Raw genomic sequence first — 19950 nt, 5'->3', positions numbered from 1 at the left:
TGAACAAAATGCAGTACTTTATTGGTGTCATTGTTTCAATCACAGTAATAGATATGTGATCAATAGAGATCAGAGATGACTGAACCGAGGATGCATAACAGTACAATCAGGAGGGATCAGGTGAGAGAGATGGCGAACGGGAGAGAAACAGAGATGGAGAACGGGAGAGAAACAGAGATGGAGAACGGGAGAGAAACAGAGATGGAGAACGGGAGAGAAACAGAGATGGAGAACGGGAGAGAAACAGAGATGGAGAACGGGAGAGAAACAGAGATGGAGAACGGGAGAGAAACAGAGATGGAGAACGGGAGAGAAACAGAGATGGAGAACGGGAGAGAAACAGAGATGGAGAACGGGAGAGAAACAGAGATGGAGAACGGGAGAGAAACAGAGATGGAGAACGGGAGAGAAACAGAGATGGAGAACGGGAGAGAAACAGAGTACAAGAGAGAGAGAGATTGAGGGCACAAAGTGAAAGGACTTGTGATTAGGACCCGTAGTTTTTCCTGGCTGTATGTCAGTTCCTGCTAAGCTGCCAGAGGATCAGAACCACAGTTCACTTCTCTACTACTCCTAGTTCTGCTGTTACCGTGGGCACCACACTTCACTCCACTCCTCCTAGTTCTGCTGTTACCGTGGGCACCACACTTCACTCCACTACTCCTAGTTCTGCTGTTACCGTGGGCACCACACTTCACTCCACTACTCCTAGTTCTGCTGTTACCGTGGGCACCACACTTCACTCCACTACTCCTAGTTCTGCTGTTACCGTGGGCACCACACTTCACTCCACTACTCCTAGTTCTGCTGTTACCGTGGGCACCACACTTCACTCCACTACTCCTAGTTCTGCTGTTACCGTGGGCACCACACTTCACTCCACTCCTCCTAGTTCTGCTGTTACCGTGGGAACCACACTTCACTCCACTACTCCTAGTTCTGCTGTTACCATGGGCACCACACTTCACTCCACTACTCCTAGTTCTGCTGTTACCGTGGGGACAGAGGTGAGTGTCACATGACTTCATAACACGGGAGGGAACGGGACAGTTGGTACAACGCCTGTTAAACACAACATTGGCTCTATGGACATTCCCATTGAATTGGTTTCAAACACTGTTTTCTCAGCGTTGCCTGTATGTTTTCTCAGCGTTGCCTGTATGTTGACTGAATGATTTTTGAAGGGCATCGCAGGATTCTCCTTGCAATTATCACATTGGTGACCACTGGTTTATCAGACAGCAGGTTGGACTGCACACACTATGAGGCACAGGTGTGTGTGTGTGTGTGAATATAGTTTACTGTTTGTGTGTGTGTGTATAGTCTCTTTGTCCACTCTATATTGAGTTGGTACCCTGAGGTTAGGGTAGGCTCCAGGTGTGGAGGCCGGGCTGGAGCCTGGGGCTCAGGTAGTGGTCTGTACCCGCTGGTGGAGAGCCTCAGCCTTGGTCCGCAGGCTACGAAACTCCTCCTGGATGGAATCTGTCAGGGCCTTCCTCATCTCCATCTGTGTGATGGAGTACAACAAAAAATGTGATCATATTACTCCAGTGCTAGCCTCTGGCTTCCTGTTAAGGCTAGAGCTGATTTCAAGGTTTTACTGCTAACCTACAAAGCATTACATGGGCTTGCTCCTACCCATCTTTCCGATTTGATCCTGCCGTATGTAACAGTATAACTTTAAACCGTCCCCTCGCCCCGACCCGGGCGCGAACCAGGGACCCTCTGCACACATCGACAACAGTCACCCACGAAGCAGCGTTACCCATCGCTCCACAAAAGCCACGGCCCTTGCAAAGCAAGGGGCAACACTACTTAAGTCTCAGAGCAAGTGACGTAACTGATTGAAATGCTACTAGCGCGTACCCGCTAACTAGCTAGCCATTTCACATCCGTTACACGTACACACCTACACGTACTCTACGGTCACAAGACGCAGGCCTCCTTACTGTCCCTAGAATTTCTAAGCAAACAGCAGGAGGCAGGGCTTTCTCCTATAGAGCTCCATTTTTATGGAATGGTCTGCCTACCCATGTGAGAGACGCAGACTCGGTCTCAACTCATCTCTTCAGGGTAGTCTCTCTAATATGGTCATACATTGGGCAGGAGGTTAGGAAGTGCAGCTCGGTTTCCACCTCATTTTGTGGGCAGTGAGCACATAGCCTGTCTTCTCTTGAGAGCCATGTCTGCCTATGGCGGCCTTTCTCAATAGCAAGGCTATGCTCACTGAGTCTGTACATAGTCAAAGCTTTCCTTAAGTTTGGGTCAGTCACAGTGGTCAGGTATTCTGCCACTGTGTACTCTCTGTTTAGGGCCAAATAGCATTCTAGTTTGCTCTGTTTGTTGTTAATTCTTTCCAATGTGTCAAGTAATTATCTTTTTGTTTTCTCATGATTTGGTTGGGTCTAATTGTGTTGTTGTCCTGGGGCTCTTGTGTTGCTGGCTGAGGGACATCTCTCTGTAGGTGAGTGCTTTACTAATGAAGGTTTGGGAATCACTTCCTTTTAGTTAGTTTTAGAATTTAACGTTTATTTTCTGGAATTTCCTAATTAGCGGGTATCGTACTAATTCTACTCTGCATGCATTATTTGTGGTTTTGTGTTGTACACTGAGGATGTTTTCGCAGAATTCTGCATGCAAAATCTCAATTAGGTGTTTGTCCCATTTTGTGAGTTCTTGGTTGGTATTTGCATTTACTATGGATCCCATTAGTTCCTGTCAAGGCAGCAGCTACTCTTCCTGGGGTTTATGTTGGATCCCCATTAGTTCCTGTCAAGGCAGCAGCTACTCTTCCTGGGGTTTATTATGGATCCCCATTAGTTCCTGCCAAGGCAGCAGCTACTCTTCCTGGGGTTTATTATGGATCCCCATTAGTTCCTGCCAAGGCAGCAGCTACTCTTCCTGGGGTTTATTATGGATCCCCATTAGTTCCTGCCAAGGCAGCAGCTACTCTTCCAGGGGTTTATTATGGGTCCCCATTAGTTCCTGCCAAGGCAGCAGCTACTCTTCCTGGGGTTTATTATGAATCCCCATTAGTTCCTGCCAAGGCAGCAGCTACTCTTCCTGGGGTTTATTATGGATCCCCATTAGTTCCTGCCAAGGCAGCAGCTACTCTTCCTGGGGTTTATTATGGATCCCCATTAGTTCCTGTCAAGGCAGCAGCTACTCTTCCTGGGGTTTATTATGGATCCCCATTAGTTCCTGCCAAGGCAGCAGCATCTCTTCCTGGGGTTTATTATGGATCCCCATTAGTTCCTGTCAAGGCAGCAGCTACTCTTCCTGGGGTTTATTATGGATCCCCATTAGTTCCTGCCAAGGCAGCAGCTACTCTTCCTGGGGTTTATTATGGATCCCCATTAGTTCCTGTCAAGGCAGCAGCTACTCTTCCTGGGGTTTATTATGGATCCCCATTAGTTCCTGTCAAGGCAGCAGCTACTCTTCCTGGGGTTTATTATGGATCCCCATTAGTTCCTGCCAAGGCAGCAGCTCCTCTTCCTGGGGTTTATTATGGATCCCCATTAGTTCCTGCCAAGGCAGCAGCTACTCTTCCTGGGGTTTATTATGGGTCCCCATTAGTTCCTGCCAAGGCAGCAGCTACTCTTCCTGGGGTTTATTATGGATCCCCATTAGTTCCTGCCAAGGCAGCAGCTACTCTTCCTGGGGTTTATTATGGATCCCCATTAGTTCCTGTCAAGGCAGCAGCTACTCTTCCTGGGGTTTATTATGGATCCCCATTAGTTCCTGCCAAGGCAGCAGCTACTCTTCCTGGGGTTTATTATGGATCCCCATTAGTTCCTGCCAAGGCAGCAGCTACTCTTCCTGGGGTTTATTATGGATCCCCATTAGTTCCTGCCAAGGCAGCAGCTACTCTTTCTGGGGTCCAGGAACATTAAGGCAGTACAATTTGAAAAACATTACATTAACAACAGATTTCACATTGAGTGTGTGCCCTCAGGACCCTACTCTACTATCATATATTTACAACACAAAATCCATGTGTACGTGTGTATAGTGTGTATGTTATTGTGACTATGTTTGTGTCTCTTCACAGTCCCCGCTGTTCCATAAGGTGTATTTTTATCTGTTTAAATGGTGAGCGGACTCCACACCTCACAACCATAAAGGGCAATGGTTCTAGAACTGATTAAAGTATTTTTAGACAGATCCTAATTAGTATGTCGAATTTTATGTGCCTCGTTCACAGCTTTGTGGAAGTTACCTGTGGCGCTGATGTTTATGTATGTCGTTTTTTGTGTGCTCAAACTGAGGGGCACACTCCTTAGAGCTTTAAAGTTACTCATGGAGCAGCAGGTAGCCTAGTGGTTAGAGCGTTGGGCCAGTAACCGAAAGGTTGCTGGATCGAATCCCAGAGCTGACAAGGTACAAATCTGTCATTCTGCCCCTGAACAAGGCAGTTAACCCACTGTTCTCCGGTAGGATGTCATTGTAAATAAGAATTTGTTCTTAACTGACTTGCCTAGTTAAATAAAGGTTAAATAAAATAAAAAATATTTAAATGATCAAAGAATTGGCAAGGGCACTAAAACAGTCTACAAGCACCCAGCCTTAACCTACCGGACTCAGAAATCAAATGTCTACTGTTTTCAGATAATCTGGTCCTTCTGTCCCCAACCAAGGAGGGCCTACAGCAGCACCTAGATCTTCTGCACAGATTCTGTCAGACCTGGGCTCTGACAGTAAATCTCAGTAAGACAAAAATAATGGTGTTCCAAAAAAGGTCCAGTTGCCAGGACCACGAATACAAATGATATCTAGACACCGTTGCCCTAGAGCAGTGGTTCCTAAACGGTTTCGCCCCAGCGTTGGGGAACATCCCGCGCGAGCTGTCGCACCACATTCCATGGCAACAAGCTCATGACAAACCGCTCCTCTTACTGGCGGAGAGAATTTTACAGGTTTAAAGCTTATTTCCTGCAATTCTACACATTTTGGTCATGGGGTGAAAACAACATTTAGCAGTTTTAAAGCAAATTTTCTTGCAATTATATACTTTATATACATTTAATGTGTATATAATGTGATATTTGAGTGACACAAAATTACAACATTATCTATAGGCTAAAAAACACTAACTATAAAAACGGTAGCTGGCATGGGCTAGTTGATCTGGGCATTTCTGATAAGTTATAAATATCTTTAAGGTCTGTAATGACAAGAGGAACTGATGATGTAATACCCAATATAGAAATTGCACCTTGTGGATTCTACTATTACAACTTTAAAGAGTAAGTTTAAATTTGTTTTTTTAAACGTAACCTTTATTTAATTAGGCAAGTCAATTAAGAACAAATTCTTACTTACAATGATAGTTAAACGGACTTCCTGTGTCACCCCACGGACGTGTAAAATAATAATAATAAAAAATAAAAATCTGTGGTTTTTTGCCAATTTTAACACTTGTTGTTTGTGTACATGGATTGTTCATGTACATGTTGTCGTATTTCCCCCCATCACCGCTTTCCACCAACTTGTAAAGCAGACCCTCATGCCAAATTCAGCCAAAAGCTTTTTTGAAATCAACAAAGCATGAGAATACTGCCTTTGGTTGGTTTGTTTGTCAAATTAGGATGTGCAGGGTGAATATGTGGTCTGTCGTAGTTTTTGTTATTTATTTTTTATTTAACTAGGCAAATAAATCCAATAGGCATTTAAGAACACATTTTTATTTTCAATGACGGCCTAGGAACAGTGGGTTAACTGCCTGTTCAGGGGCAGAACGATAGATTTTTACCTTGTCAGCTCGGGGATTGGAACTTGCAACCTTTCGGTTACTAGTCCAACGCTCTAACCACTAGGCTACCTGCCACCCATTTTGGTAAAAAGCCAATTTGACATTTGCTCAGGACATTGTTTTCACTGAGGAAATGTAGGAGTCTGCTGTTAATGAAGAGGATTTTCCCAAGGTTGAACCCCCTAGAGTCGATTGACGCACCGTCAACATCCCCGTCAGAATCTGCCAGTTTAATCTAGAGATATTGTTGCATTGGATGCGTCTCAATCCAGGCACTTCCGCATCAGCGATGGTGACATAGTTAGAGACGATGTCTGTAGCGTCCGAACGGTTTGACCTAAAAACTATCATGACCACTCAATGGAAAGGGGAGACTCTCACGAACACGATGGTTTTCTCCGTTTTGCTCTACGACAGGACTCATCTGAATGTAACCAGTTAAAAAAACAACTAATGGAGGTAGTTTTGTGTCAACTCAAATAATGGGGTTAAATATGTGTAGATTTACTTCAGAATCTTGTGTCTTTGGATTTATTATTTACTGTCCTTTTCACCATTTATAAATGTGTTATTCAATGTAGTAATATTTAAATACCAAAATTCAATATTTTATGAAATTATTGTTATTTATGTTTTATACTTAAAGGTGTCCTAACATTCTAAATCAAATGGCTAAATGATCCATAGTATGTCTTAAAACATGTCCGTTTAGCACCACCCCTCCCCCAACGTCTTAGACTCTAAAGAATCAACAGGGGTTCTTAATGACTACCTCATCCCACACATACAATTATCTGTAAGGTCCCTCAGTCGAGCAGGGAATTTCAAGCACAGATTCGAGCACAAAGACCAGGGAGGTTTTCCAATGCCTCGCAAAGAAGGGCACCAATTGGTAGATGGGTAAAAATGTAAAAAGCAGACAGAACATCCCTTTGAACATGTTGAAGTTATTAAGTACACCCAGTCACTACAAAGATACAGGCGTCCTTCCTAACTCAGTTGCCAGAGAGTAAGGAAACCGCTCAGGGATTTCAGCATGAGGCCAATGGTGACTTTAAAACAGTTACAGAGTTTAATGGCTGTGATTAGGAGAAAACTGAGGATGGATCAACAACATTGTAGTTACTCCACAATACGAACCTAATTGACAGAGTGAACATTTCTTTAGATTTTTTATTTAACTAGGCAAGTCAGTTAAGAACAAATTCTTATTTACAATGACGGCCTACCAAAAAGCAAAAGGCCTCCTGCGGGGACGGGGAATGGGATTAAAAATAAACATAAATTTAAAAAAAATATACGACAACACACACATCACGACAAGAGAGACAACACAACACTACATAAAGAGAGACCTACTAAAACAAAGTAGCAAGGCAGCAACACATGACAACAAAATGGTAGCAACACAACATGACAACAACATGGTAGCAACACAACATGACAACAACATGGCAGCAGCACAACATGACAACAACATGGTAGCAACACAACATGACAACAACATGGTAGCAACACAACATGACAACAACATGGTAGCAACACAACATGGCAACAACATGGTAGCAACACAACATGGCAACAACATGGTAGCAACACAACATGGTAGCAACACAACATGACAACAACATGGTAGCAACACAACATGGTAGCAACACAACATGGTAGCACAACATGGTAGCAACACAACATGACAACAACATGGTAGCAACACAACATGGCAACAACATGGTAGCAACACCACATGACAACATGACAACAACATGGTAGCAACACAACATGACAACAACATGGTAGCAACACAACATGACAACAACATGGTAGCAACACAACATGACAACAACATGGTAGCAACACAACATGACAACAACATGGTAGCAACACAAAACAGGGTACAAATATTATTGGGCACAGCTGTCAGTAAGAGTGTCCATGATTTAGTCTTTGAATGAAGAGATTGAGATAAAACTGTCCAGTTTGAGTGTTTGTTGCAGCTCGTTCCAGTCGCCAGCTGCAGCGAACTGAAAAGAGGAGCGACCCAGGGATGTGTGTGCTTTGGGGACCTTTAACAGAATGTGACTGGCAGAACGGGTGTTGTATGTGGAGGATGAGGGCTGCAGTAGATATCTCAGATAGGGGGGAGTGAGGCCTAAGAGGGTTTTATAAATAAGCATCAACCAGTGGGTCTTGCGACGGGTACACAGAGATGACCAGTTTACAGAGGAGTATAGATTGCAGTGATGTGTCCTATAAGGAGCATTGGTGGCAAATCTGGTGGCCGAATGGTAAAGAACATCTAGCCGCTCGAGAGCACCCTTACCTGCCGATCTATAAATTACATCTCCGTAATCTAGCATGGGTAGGATGGTCATCTGAATCAGGGTTAGTTTAGCAGCTGGGGTGAAAGAGGAGCGATTACAATAGAGGAAACCAAGTCTAGATTTAACTTTAGCCTGCAGCTTTGATATGTGCTGAGAGAAGGACAGTGTACCGTCTAGCCATACTCCCAAGTACTTGTATGAGGTGACTACATCAAGCTCTAAACCCTCAGAGGTAGTAATCACACCTGTGGATAGAGGGGCATTCTTCTTACCAAACCACATGACCTTTGTTTTGGAGGTGTTCAGAACAAGGTTAAGGGTAGAGAAAGCTTGTTGGACACTAAGAAAGCTTTGTTGTAGGGCGTTTACCACAAAATCCAGGGAGGGGCCAGCTGAGTATAAGACTGTATCATCAGCATCTAAATGGATGAGAGAGCTTCTTACTGCCTGAGCTATGTTGTTGATGTAAATTGAGAAGAGCGTGGGACCTAGGATCGAGCCTTGGGGTACTCCCTTGGTGACAGGCAGTGGCTGAGACAGCAGATTTTCTGACTTTATACACTGCACTCTTTGAGAGAGGTAGTTAGCAAACCAGGCCAAAGACCCCTCAGAGACACCAATACTCCTTAGCCGGCCCAAAATAATGGAATGGTCTACCGTATCAAAAGCTTTGGCCAAGTCAATACAAATAGCAGCACAACATTGCTTAGAATCAAGGGCAATGGTGACATCATAGAGGACCTTTAAAGGTTGCAGTGACACGTCCATAACCTGAATGGAAACCAGATTGCATACCAGAGAGAAAACTATAGACATCAAGACAGCCAGTCAGTTGATTATTATATATTAACCTGAGTGGGAACCAGACTGCATACCAGAGAGAAAACTATAGACATCAAGACAGCCAGTCAGTTGATTATTATATATTAACCTGAGTGGGAACCAGACTGCATACCAGAGAGAAAACTATAGACATCAAGACAGCCAGTCAGTTGATTATTATATATTAACCTGAGCGGAAACCAGATACATACCAGAGAGAAAACTATAGACATCAAGACAGCCAGTCAATTGATTATTATATATTAACCTGAGTGGGAACCAGACTGCATACCAGAGAGAAAACTATAGACATCAAGACAGCCAGTCAGTTGATTATTATATATTAACCTGAGCGGAAACCAGATACATACCAGAGAGAAAACTATAGACATCAAGACAGCCAGTCAGTTGATTATTATATATTAACCTGAGCGGAAACCAGATACATACCAGAGAGAAAACTATAGACATCAAGAAAGCCAGTCAGTTAATTATTATATATTAACCTGAGTGGGAACCAGACTGCATACCAGAGAGAAAACTATAGACATCAAGACAGCCAGTCAGTTGATTATTGACAAGTTTTTCCAACACTTTTGATAAACAGGGCAAAATAGAAATTGGCCATTAACAGTTAGGATCAGATTGATCTCCCCCTTTAAATAAAGGAGGCACTGTGGCTGCCTTCCAAGCAATGGTAACCTCCCCAGAGAGGAGAGACAGGTTCAAAAGGTCAGAGATAGGCTTGGCGATGATAGGAACAGCAACCTTAAAGAAGAAAGGGTCTAAACCATCTGACCCAGATGTTGTTTTGGGGTGTAGTTAGTCCTACCCCAGTGCGTACTGTCTCTAGTCCTACCCCAGTGCGTACTGTCTATAGTCCTACCCCAGTGGTATACTGTCTTTAGTCCTACCCCAGTGCGTACTGTCTTTAGTCCTACCCCAGTGCGTACTGTCTCTAGTCCTACCCCAGTGCGTACTGTCTTTAGTCCTACCCCAGTGCGTACTGTCTTTAGTCCTACCCCAGTGCGTACTGTCTTTAGTCCTACCCCAGTGCGTACTGTCTCTAGTCCTACCCCAGTGCGTACTGTCTTTAGTCCTACCCCAGTGCGTACTGTCTTTAGTCCTACCCCAGTGCGTACTGTCTTTAGTCCTACCCCAGTGGTATACTGTCTTTAGTCCTACCCCAGTGCGTACTGTCTCTAGTCCTACCCCAGTGCGTACTGTCTCTAGTCCTACCCCAGTGGTATAATGTCTTTAGTCCTACCCCAGTGGTATACTGTCTTTAGTCCTACCCCAGTGCGTACTGTCTTTAGTCCTACCCCAGTGCGTACTGTCTTTAGTCCTACCCCAGTGGTATACTGTCTCTAGTCCTACCCCAGTGCGTACTGTCTCTAGTCCTACCCCAGTGGTATACTGTCTTTAGTCCTACCCCAGTGGTATACTGTCTTTAGTCCTACCCCAGTGGTATACTGTCTTTAGTCCTACCCCAGTGTTATACTGTCTTTAGTCCTACCCCAGTGGTATACTGTCTTTAGTCCTACCCCAGTGTTATACTGTCTTTAGTCCTACCCCAGTGTGTACCGTCTTTAGTCCTACCCCAGTGCGTACTGTCTTTAGTCCTACCCCAGTGCGTACTGTCTTTAGTCCTACCCCAGTGCGTACTGTCTTTAGTCCTACCCCAGTGCGTACTGCCTTTAGTCCTACCCCAGTGCGTACTGTCTCTAGTCCTACCCCAGTGCGTACTGTCTCTAGTCCTACCCCAGTGCGTACTGTCTCTAGTCCTACCCCAGTGCGTACTGTCTTTAGTCCTACCCCAGTGCGTACTGTCTTTAGTCCTACCCCAGTGCGTACTGTCTTTAGTCCTACCCCAGTGCGTACTGTCTCTAGTCCTACCCCAGTGCGTACTGTCTGTAGTCCTACCCCAGTGTGTATTGTCTTTAGTCCTACCCCAGTGGTATACTGTCTTTAGTCCTACCTCAGCGCGTACTGTCTTTAGTCCTACCCCAGTGGTATACTGTCTTTAGTCCTACCCCAGTGTTATACTGTCTTTAGTCCTACCCCAGTGGTATACTGTCTTTAGTCCTACCCCAGTGTTATACTGTCTTTAGTCCTACCCCAGTGCGTACTGTCTTTAGGCCTACCCCAGTGTTATACTGTCTTTAGTCCTACCCCAGTGCGTACTGTCTTTAGTCCTACCCCAGTGCGTACTGTCTTTAGTCCTACCCCAGTGCGTACTGTCTGACCTGTGTCTCCCTGACGTGCGTGCGTGCGTGCGTGTGTGTTCACCTGGCTCTTCTGCTGTTGTCGGAGTGACTCCAGAAGGTCTTTGACTGTAAATGGATTCCCGATCAGGACTGTGATTCTCTACAACACAGAGGTCAGGTGTTAGAGGTTAAGGGTTAGAGGTCAGGGTGTATGTGTGTCTCTCTATCGCTGTCCAGTGTGTGTGTATCCGTCCAGTGTGTGTGTGTGTATGTGTGTGTGTGTGAGAGAGTCTCTGTCCAGTGTGTGTGTGAGAGAGACAGTCTCTGCCCAGTGTGTGTGTGTGTGTGTGTGTGTGTGTGTGTGTGTGTGTGTGTGTGTGTGTGTGTGTGTGTGTGTGTGTGAGAGAGAGAGAGACTCTGTCCAGTGTGTGTGTGTGTGTGTGTGTGTGTGTGTGAGAGAGAGAGAGAGACTCTGTCCAGTGTGTGTGTGTGTGTGTGTGTGTGTGTGTGTGTGTGTGTGTGTGTGTGTGTGTGTGTGTGTGTGTGTGTGTGTGTGTGTGTGTGAGAGAGAGAGAGACTCTGTCCAGTGTGTGTGTGTGTGTGTGTGTGTGTGTGTGTGTGTGTGTATCCGTCCAGTGTGTGTGTTCTCACCTGTCCAGTACGAGGGATGTAGGGGCGCTCATTGGGCAAGACATCACTCATACCTGAGACAGGAATATTGAACACAAGTTAAAACGTGTGCACAAAGTGTGTGCATGGTGTGTGTGTGTGGTCAGTGTGTGTGTGTGTGTGTGTGTGTGTGGTCAGTGTGTGTGTGGTCAGTGTGTGTGTGTGTGTGTGTGTGTGTGTGTGTGTGTGTGTGTGTGTGGGGGGGGGGGGGGGGGGGTGTAACTCACCTACATGCCACACAGGCAGAATGACAGGGTTAAGGGAGCACTCTGCTATCAGACGGCCCACACCTGAAACACATACAAATCAAAGTTTATTGATCACGTGCACAGATTAACTGATGTTATCGCAGTTGCAGCGAAATTAGTTTCTAGCTCCAACAGTCAGTAATATATAATACAATAATATCTGGCATCACTCTGGTATTATGACTTAAATGTAAATGTATTCTCATATAACATCACTCTGATATTCTCATATGACATGACATCACTCTGATATGACATCACTCTGATATTCTCGTTCTGATATGACATCACTCTGATATTTTCATATGACATCACTCTGATATTCTGAAATGACATCACTCTGATATGACCTATGACATCACTCTGAAATTCTCATTCTGACATCACTCTGATATTCTCATTCTGACATCACTCTGATATTCTCATTCTGATATGACATCACCCTGATATTCTCATTCTGATATGACATCACCCTGATATTCTCATTCTGGTATGACATCACTCTGATATTCTCATTCTGACATCACTCTGATATTCTCATTCTGACATCACCCTGATATTCTCATTCTGATATGACATCACTCTGATATGACGTCACTCTGGTATGACATCACTCTGGTATGACATCACTCTGGTATGACATCACTCTGGTATGACATCACTCTGGTATGACCTATATGACATCACTCTGATATTCTCATTCTGAACTCTGTTATTCTATTTGTAGGATGCATTCTGTGCTCAGTCATTAACTTGGTGAGAGAAGGTAGTGATCCCTCAACGGGTGATCCACTCTGAGCCTTCTCCTTTATGGATCTTCACGATTCATGTGGATGACCTATTTTGAGATCAAAACGGGCAAATATTACCGAAAAGTGACGACTTTGCACCCCTGACCTTTAGTAGTGACACCCAGGAAGACAGACCCAGGGAACTCACCCCACCCAGGAAGACAGACCCAGGGAACTCACCCCACCCAGGAAGACAGACCCAGGGAACTCACCCCACCCAGGAAGACAGACCCAGGGAACTCACCCCACCCAGGAAGACAGACCCAGGGAACTCACCCCACCCAGGAAGACAGACCCAGGGAACTCACCCCACCCAGGAAGACAGACCCAGGGAACTCACCCCACCCAGGAAGACAGACCCAGGGAACTCACCCCACCCAGGAAGACAGACCCAGGGAACTCACCCCACCCAGGAAGACAGACCCAGGGAACTCACCCCACCCAGGAAGACAGACCCAGGGAACTCACCCCACCCAGGAAGACAGACCCAGGGAACTCACCCCACCCAGGAAGACAGACCCAGGGAACTCACCCCACCCAGGAAGACAGACCCAGGGAACTCACCCCACCCAGGAAGACAGACCCAGGGAACTCACCCCACCCAGGAAGACAGACCCAGGGAACTCACCCCACCCAGGAAGACAGACCCAGGGAACTCACCCCACCCAGGAAGACAGACCCAGGGAACTCACCCCACCCAGGAAGACAGACCCAGGGAACTCACCCCACCCAGGAAGACAGACCCAGGGAACTCACCCCACCCAGGAAGACAGACCCAGGGAACTCACCCCACCCAGGAAGACAGACCCAGGGAACTCACCCCACCCAGGAAGACACACCCAGGAAGACAGACCCAGGGAACTCACCCCACCCAGGAAGACAGACCCAGGGAACTCACCCCACCCAGGAAGACAGACCCAGGGAACTCACCCCACCCAGGAAGACAGACCCAGGGAACTCACCCCACCCAGGAAGACAGACCCAGGGAACTCACCCCACCCAGGAAGACAGACCCAGGGAACTCACCCCACCCAGGAAGACAGACCCAGGGAACTCACCCCACCCAGGAAGACAGACCCAGGGAACTCACCCCACCCAGGAAGACAGACCCAGGGAACTCACCCCACCCAGGAAGACAGACCCAGGGAACTCACCCCACCCAGGAAGACAGACCCAGGGAACTCACCCCACCCAGGAAGACAGACCCAGGGAACTCACCCCACCCAGGAAGACAGACCCAGGGAACTCACCCCATTTCAGCCGTATGAACTCCTCAGTCATGTTGACTTTCCCTGAGAGAGGAAACAGAGTGTCAGTTTCAGTAGAGGACCTTCCCCCTGTAACACACAGTAGAGGACCTTCCCCCTGTAACACACAGTAGAGGACCTTCCCCCTGTAACACACAGTAGAGGACCTTCCCCCTGTAACACACAGTAGAGGACCTTCCCCCTGTAACACACAGTAGAGGACCTTCCCCCTGTAACACACAGTAGAGGACCTTCCCCCTGTAACACACAGTAGAGGACCTTCCCCCTGTAACACACAGTAGAGGACCTTCCCCCTGTAACACACAGTAGAGGACCTTCCCCCTGTAACACACAGTAGAGGACCTTCCCCCTGTAACACACAGTAGAGGACCTTCCCCCTGTAACACACAGTAGAGGACCTTCCCCCTGTAACACACAGTAGAGGACCTTCCCCCTATAACACACAGTAGAGGACCTTCCCCCTGTAACACACAGTAGAGGACCTTCCCCCTGTAACACACAGTAGAGGACCTTCCCCCTGTAACACACAGTAGAGGACCTTCCCCCTGTAACACACAGTAGAGGACCTTCCCCCTATAACACACAGTAGAGGACCTTCCCCCTGTAACACACAGTAGAGGACCTTCCCCCTGTAACACACAGTAGAGGACCTTCCCCCTGTAACACACAGTAGAGGACCTTCCCCCTGTAACACACAGTAGAGGACCTTCCCCCTGTAACACACAGTAGAGGACCTTCCCCCTGTAACACACAGTAGAGGACCTTCCCCCTGTAACACACAGTAGAGGACCTTCCCCCTGTAACACACAGCGAGAGATCGTACCCTCAGGGAAGATGTGTACCCAGTCCCCTCCATTCAGCTTCTCCAGGATAAAGTCCATGCCTTTCTGATACACCCCGTCACCTAGGAGACACAGGCACACCAATATATACAAGAGAAACACATGGAGAGACAACCACACCTCTTAGTAAAGAAAAACATTACAGCCTCCAGTCTTCTTGGGTATGACGCTAACCCTAACCCATCACCTAGGAGACACAGGCACACCAATATATACAAGAGAAACACATGGAGAGACAACCACACCTCTTAGCAAGGAAAAACATTACAGTCTTCTTGGGTATGATGCTACAAGCTTGGTACACCTGTATTTGGGGAGTTTCTCCCATTCTTCTCTGCAGATCCTCTCAATCTCTGTTAGGTTGGATGGGGAGCATCGCTGCACAGCTATTTTCAGGTCTCTCCAGAGATGTTCAATCAGGTTCAAGTCCGGGCTCTGGCTGGGCCACTCAAGGACATTCAGAGACTTGTCCCGAAGCTACTCCTGCGTTGTCTTGTCTGTGTGCTTAGGGTCGTTGTCCTGTTGGAAGGTGAACCTTCGCCCCAGTCTGAGGTCCTGAGCGCTCTGGAGCAGGTTTTCATCGAGGATCTCTCTGTACTTTGCTCTATTCATCTTTGCCTTGATTCTGACTAGTCTCCCAGTCCCTGCCGCTGAAAAACATCCCCACAGCACGATGCTGCCGCCACCATGCTTCACCGTAGGGATGGTGCCAGATTTCCTCCAGATGTGACTCTTGGCATTCATGCCAAAAAGTTCAATCTTGGTTTAATCAGACCAGAGCATCTTGCTTCTCATGGTGTGAGTCCTTTAGGTGCCTTTTGGCAACTCCAAGTGGGCTGTCATGTGCCTTTTACTGAGGAGTGGCTTCCCTCGGCCACTCTACCATAAAGGCCTGAATGGTGGAGTGCTGCAGAGATGGTTGTCCTTCTGGAAGGTTCTCCCATCTCCACAGAGGAACTATAGAGCTCGGTCAGAGTGACCATCGGGTTCTTGGTCACCTCCCTGACCAAGGCCCTTCTCCCCCGATTGCTGAATTCCTTCGACCTCATGGCTTGGTTTTTGCTCTGACATGCACTGTCAACTGTGGGACCTTATATAGACAGGTGTGTGCCTTTCCAAATCATGTCCAATCAATTGAATTTACCACAGGTGGACTCCAATCAAGTTATAGAAACATCTCAAGGATGATCAATGGAGACAGGATGCACCTGAGCTCAATTTCGAGTCTCACAGCAAAGGGTCTGAATACTGATGTAAATAAGGTTTTTATTTTTACGAAATTTGCTAACATTTCTAAAAACTCGTTTTAGCTTTGTCATTATTTTGTGTAATTTTCGAATAAATATATAAGTTTAATACAATTTTGAATTATTGTGCAACATAACAAAATGTGGAAAAAGCCGAGGGCTCTGAATACTTCCCAAATGTAACAAAAAAGCTGTAAAAACAAAAGGATATTTCTGTCTTCTGAAGAGGAAAAAGTCAAGGGTAGAAAGGGTTAATATAAATATAAATATATATAAATATAATATAATATAAAAAATAATATAATATAAAAACATATTTTTTTAAAAACACTGCTACTAGTCGGACTCTCACAGGCACAAACATGACTTGTCACGTTACCACGGTAGCCTCCGGGTCACAAAAATTGAAATGAAAACAAAATATCACATTACCTCTTACTAGTAATACATTTGTGACTGGTAAAAAATCTGAGCATGTCCTCCCAAATGGAAGGTGCCACCAACCTCCTGTGCCACACAGTCCCTCCCTCTGCCTCCCATCCTCACCTCTGCAGACGGGAACACACTTCCCTCTGCCTCCCATCCTCACCTCTGCAGACAGGAACACACTTCCCTCTGCCTCCCTCTGCCTCCCATCCTCACCTCTGCAGACAGGAACACACTTCCCTCTGCCTCCCATCCTCACCTCTGCAGACGGGAACACACTTCCCTCTGCCTCCCATCCTCACCTCTGCAGACAGGAACACACTTCCCTCTGCCTCCCTCTGCCTCCCATCCTCACCTCTGCAGACAGGAACACACTTCCCTCTGCCTCCCTCTGCCTCCCATCCTCACCTCTGCAGACAGGAACACACTTCCCTCTGCCTCCCTCTGCCTCCCATCCTCACCTCTGCAGACAGGAACACACTTCCCTCTGCCTCCCATCCTCACCTCTGCAGACGGGAACAGACTTCCCTCTGCCTCCCTCTGCCTCCCAGCCTCACCTCTGCAGACAGGAACACACTTCCCTCTGCCTCCCATCCTCACCTCTGCAGACGGGAACACACTTCCCTCTGCCTCCCATCCTCACCTCTGCAGACAGGAACACACTTCCCTCTGCCTCCCATCCTCACCTCTGCAGACGGGAACACACTTCCCTCTGCCTCCCATCCTCACCTCTGCAGACAGGAACACACTTCCCTCTGCCTCCCATCCTCACCTCTGCAGACAGGAACACACTTCCCTCTGCCTCCCATCCTCACCTCTGCAGACGAGAACACACTTCCCTCTGCCTCCCATCCTCACCTCTGCAGACAGGAACACACTTCCCTCTGCCTCCCTCTGCCTCCCATCCTCACCTCTGCAGACGGGAACACACTTCCCTCTGCCTCCCATCCTCACCTCTGCAGACGGGAACACACTTCCCTCTGCCTCCCTCTGCCTCCCATCCTCACCTCTGCAGACAGGAACACACTTCCCTCTGCCTCCCTCTGCCTCCCATCCTCACCTCTGCAGACAGGAACACACTTCCCTCTGCCTCCCATCCTCACCTCTGCAGACAGGAACACACTTCCCTCTGCCTCCCATCCTCACCTCTGCAGACGGGAACACACTTCCCTCTGCCTCCCTCTGCCTCCCATCCTCACCTCTGCAGGCGGGAACACACTTCCCTCTGCCTCCCTCTGCCTCCCATCCTCACCTCTGCAGACGGGAACACACTTCCCTCTGCCTCCCATCCTCACCTCTGCAGACGGGAACACACTTCCCTCTGCCTCCCATCCTCACCTCTGCAGACAGGAACACACTTCCCTCTGCCTCCCATCCTCACCTCTGCAGACAGGAACACACTTCCCTCTGCCTCCCTCTGCCTCCCATCCTCACCTCTGCAGACGGGAACACACTTCCCTCTGCCTCCCATCCTCACCTCTGCAGACGGGAACACACTTCCCTCTGCTGAAGAATCTGGAGTGTAACTCTTTGGTGAAACAGATGTCCGACGCTGCCGGAGTCCTGTCAAATCAGAAACCAGACAGATCACGGTCTGTCCAATCAGATACCAGACAGAACACATTCTGTCCAATCAGACAAGACAGGCACACACACTTTCCAATCAGAAACCAGACAGGTCTGTCCAATCAGATACCAGACAGAACACATACTGTCCAATCAGACAAGACAGGCACACACACTTTCCAATCAGAAACCAGACAGAACACATACTGTCCAATCAGACAAGACAGGCACACACACGGCGCTTCTAGCTTAAACAGTGTAAGTGATTAGCGTGCTAAAGAAGGATTAGCGTGCTAAAGAAGAGGATCAAATATTTAAGTGGCAGCTTTTTCTCCTCAAGTCCCACAACAACAATAATAACATGAGTATGCATATGGACACCTAATAAACACAGCATCACTCACCAGCGCATCTTGTTGAAGTTCCAGAGGTGTCTGAGTCTCAGAACTCCTGTTAGAGAGAAAGAGGGAGAGAGGAGAGGGAATATTTAAAAATATAAACATGAATATTAAAAATATACCATCTTGGATTTGGCAAAGTTTTCAATATATTGTTGCAAATGATATACTCTACGGGCATATCAAAGTTCTAGAGTGGAATCTCTGCTACTTTTAGACTTATGATCCAATTAGTAAGCATCCCAAAAGAGTGAATGGGAAATGGATTCAAAATGGTCGCCCTCTGCTGGTGATTTGCAGGATGTGAACGGGAGGGATACTATGCTGGGCCACGCCTTTCTTTTTCCCAACACAGTTGAGCCAAAACCACGGCCCGTTATTCAGAGAGGAGTTCTACAACACTTTGAGCCTCTCCAAGTCTCCAAGTCTCCAAGTCCGGAAGTGAATATCACGTAGGGTGACATTTCAGTCACTGATTAATAACATTTCCCCTTGTATTTCAAGATTGAGAAATATAATAACATAATGTGGTGGACCGAGCTAGCTGTTAACATCCCTCAGACAGATCCAATGGCTGTAGCATAGTGTATTCCACTGAATGACTAACTAATAAATATACTAACATAATGTGGTGGACCCAGCTAGCTGTTAACATCCCTCAGACAGATTCAATGGCTGGAGAATAGTGTATTCCACTGTATGACTAACTAATAAATATTTGAGAAATTATGAATAATAAGCATATGTGTTTACCTGATAGACTACTAATGATAATATAACAACTTCAAATACCGACCAAGTAACGTTAAGGTTTCTAGGTTAACTTAGCTGACCTTCAATACAGGGAATTCAGCAGAGAGAGACATTTTTACAACTCTGAAAATAAAACCATGGGCAAATGTTACATGATAATAATAGGCAGCTAATTGTAAAATTACACGTTCCATCATTACCTTGGAAGGCCACTGTCTCGGTGCTGATCGCCTGTGAGTGAGACAACGCTCGCTAGCCAATGGGAGCGTAGTAGAAGGCCCCTCTGAATAACGGGGCGTGGTTTTGGCTCAACTGCGTTGGGAAAAAGACGCTGCCTAACCCTAACCCATAACTTCATAACTAGCAGAGATCCCACTCTGGAACTTTGATATTTATTATGGCTCCGAAAAAGTTCCTGCCAAGTTAGCAGTTACTCTTCCTGGGGTTTATTATGGATCCCCATTAGTTCCTGCCAAGGCAGCAGCTACTCTTCCTGGGGGTTTATTATGGATCCCCATTAGTTCCTGTCAAGACAGCAGCTACTCTTCCTGAGGTTTATTATGGATCCCCATTAGTTCCTGCCAAGGCAGCAGCTACTCTTCCTGGTGTTTATTATGGATCCCCATTAGTTCCTGCCAAG

At 46.8% G+C, this 19950-nt stretch overlaps 2 protein-coding genes across 5 annotated transcripts in view; both read right to left on the bottom strand.

Moving 5' to 3' along the window:
* The window catches only part of tafazzin (tafazzin, phospholipid-lysophospholipid transacylase), a 30362-nt gene continuing 10412 nt past the window's right edge, over positions 1 to 19950 (bottom strand). Inside the window, exons 4-11 of one of the 4 annotated variants that reach the window (XM_055891108.1) lie at positions 18564 to 18609; positions 18071 to 18156; positions 14902 to 14982; positions 14061 to 14102; positions 11999 to 12061; positions 11754 to 11806; positions 11185 to 11262; positions 1 to 1507 (exon numbers count right to left, since the gene is read on the bottom strand). In XM_055891108.1, the coding sequence (XP_055747083.1) occupies positions 1406 to 1507; positions 11185 to 11262; positions 11754 to 11806; positions 11999 to 12061; positions 14061 to 14102; positions 14902 to 14982; positions 18071 to 18156; positions 18564 to 18609 (551 nt within the window). In that variant the 3' untranslated portion in view covers positions 1 to 1405. The remainder of the gene's footprint in view (positions 1508 to 11184; positions 11263 to 11753; positions 11807 to 11998; positions 12062 to 14060; positions 14103 to 14901; positions 14983 to 18070; positions 18157 to 18563; positions 18610 to 19950) is intronic. The other 3 variants (XM_055891109.1, XM_055891111.1, XM_055891110.1) reach the window with 3 other exon arrangements.
* Positions 1515 to 11178, bottom strand: LOC129829420 (probable RNA-directed DNA polymerase from transposon BS). The gene is made up of 2 exons (XM_055891107.1): positions 11040 to 11178; positions 1515 to 10873 (listed from the first exon to the last, which is right to left on the bottom strand). The coding sequence occupies exon 2, from the start codon at positions 8887 to 8889 to the stop codon at positions 7690 to 7692; it is 1200 nt and encodes a 399-aa protein (XP_055747082.1). The 5' UTR covers positions 8890 to 10873; positions 11040 to 11178; the 3' UTR covers positions 1515 to 7689.

Source organism: Salvelinus fontinalis, chromosome 31, assembly GCF_029448725.1.
Source record: "Salvelinus fontinalis isolate EN_2023a chromosome 31, ASM2944872v1, whole genome shotgun sequence".
NCBI classification, from domain to species: Eukaryota; Metazoa; Chordata; class Actinopteri; order Salmoniformes; family Salmonidae; genus Salvelinus; species Salvelinus fontinalis.
Note: the sequence above shows the minus strand (reverse complement) of the source record. Positions and strands in the feature narration are given on the sequence as shown.

Coding starts and splice junctions, on each gene's coding strand:
- LOC129829420 (XM_055891107.1), bottom strand. CDS start 8,889: ATGTCTATAGTTTTCTCTCTGGTATGCAATCTGGTTTCCATTCAGGTT.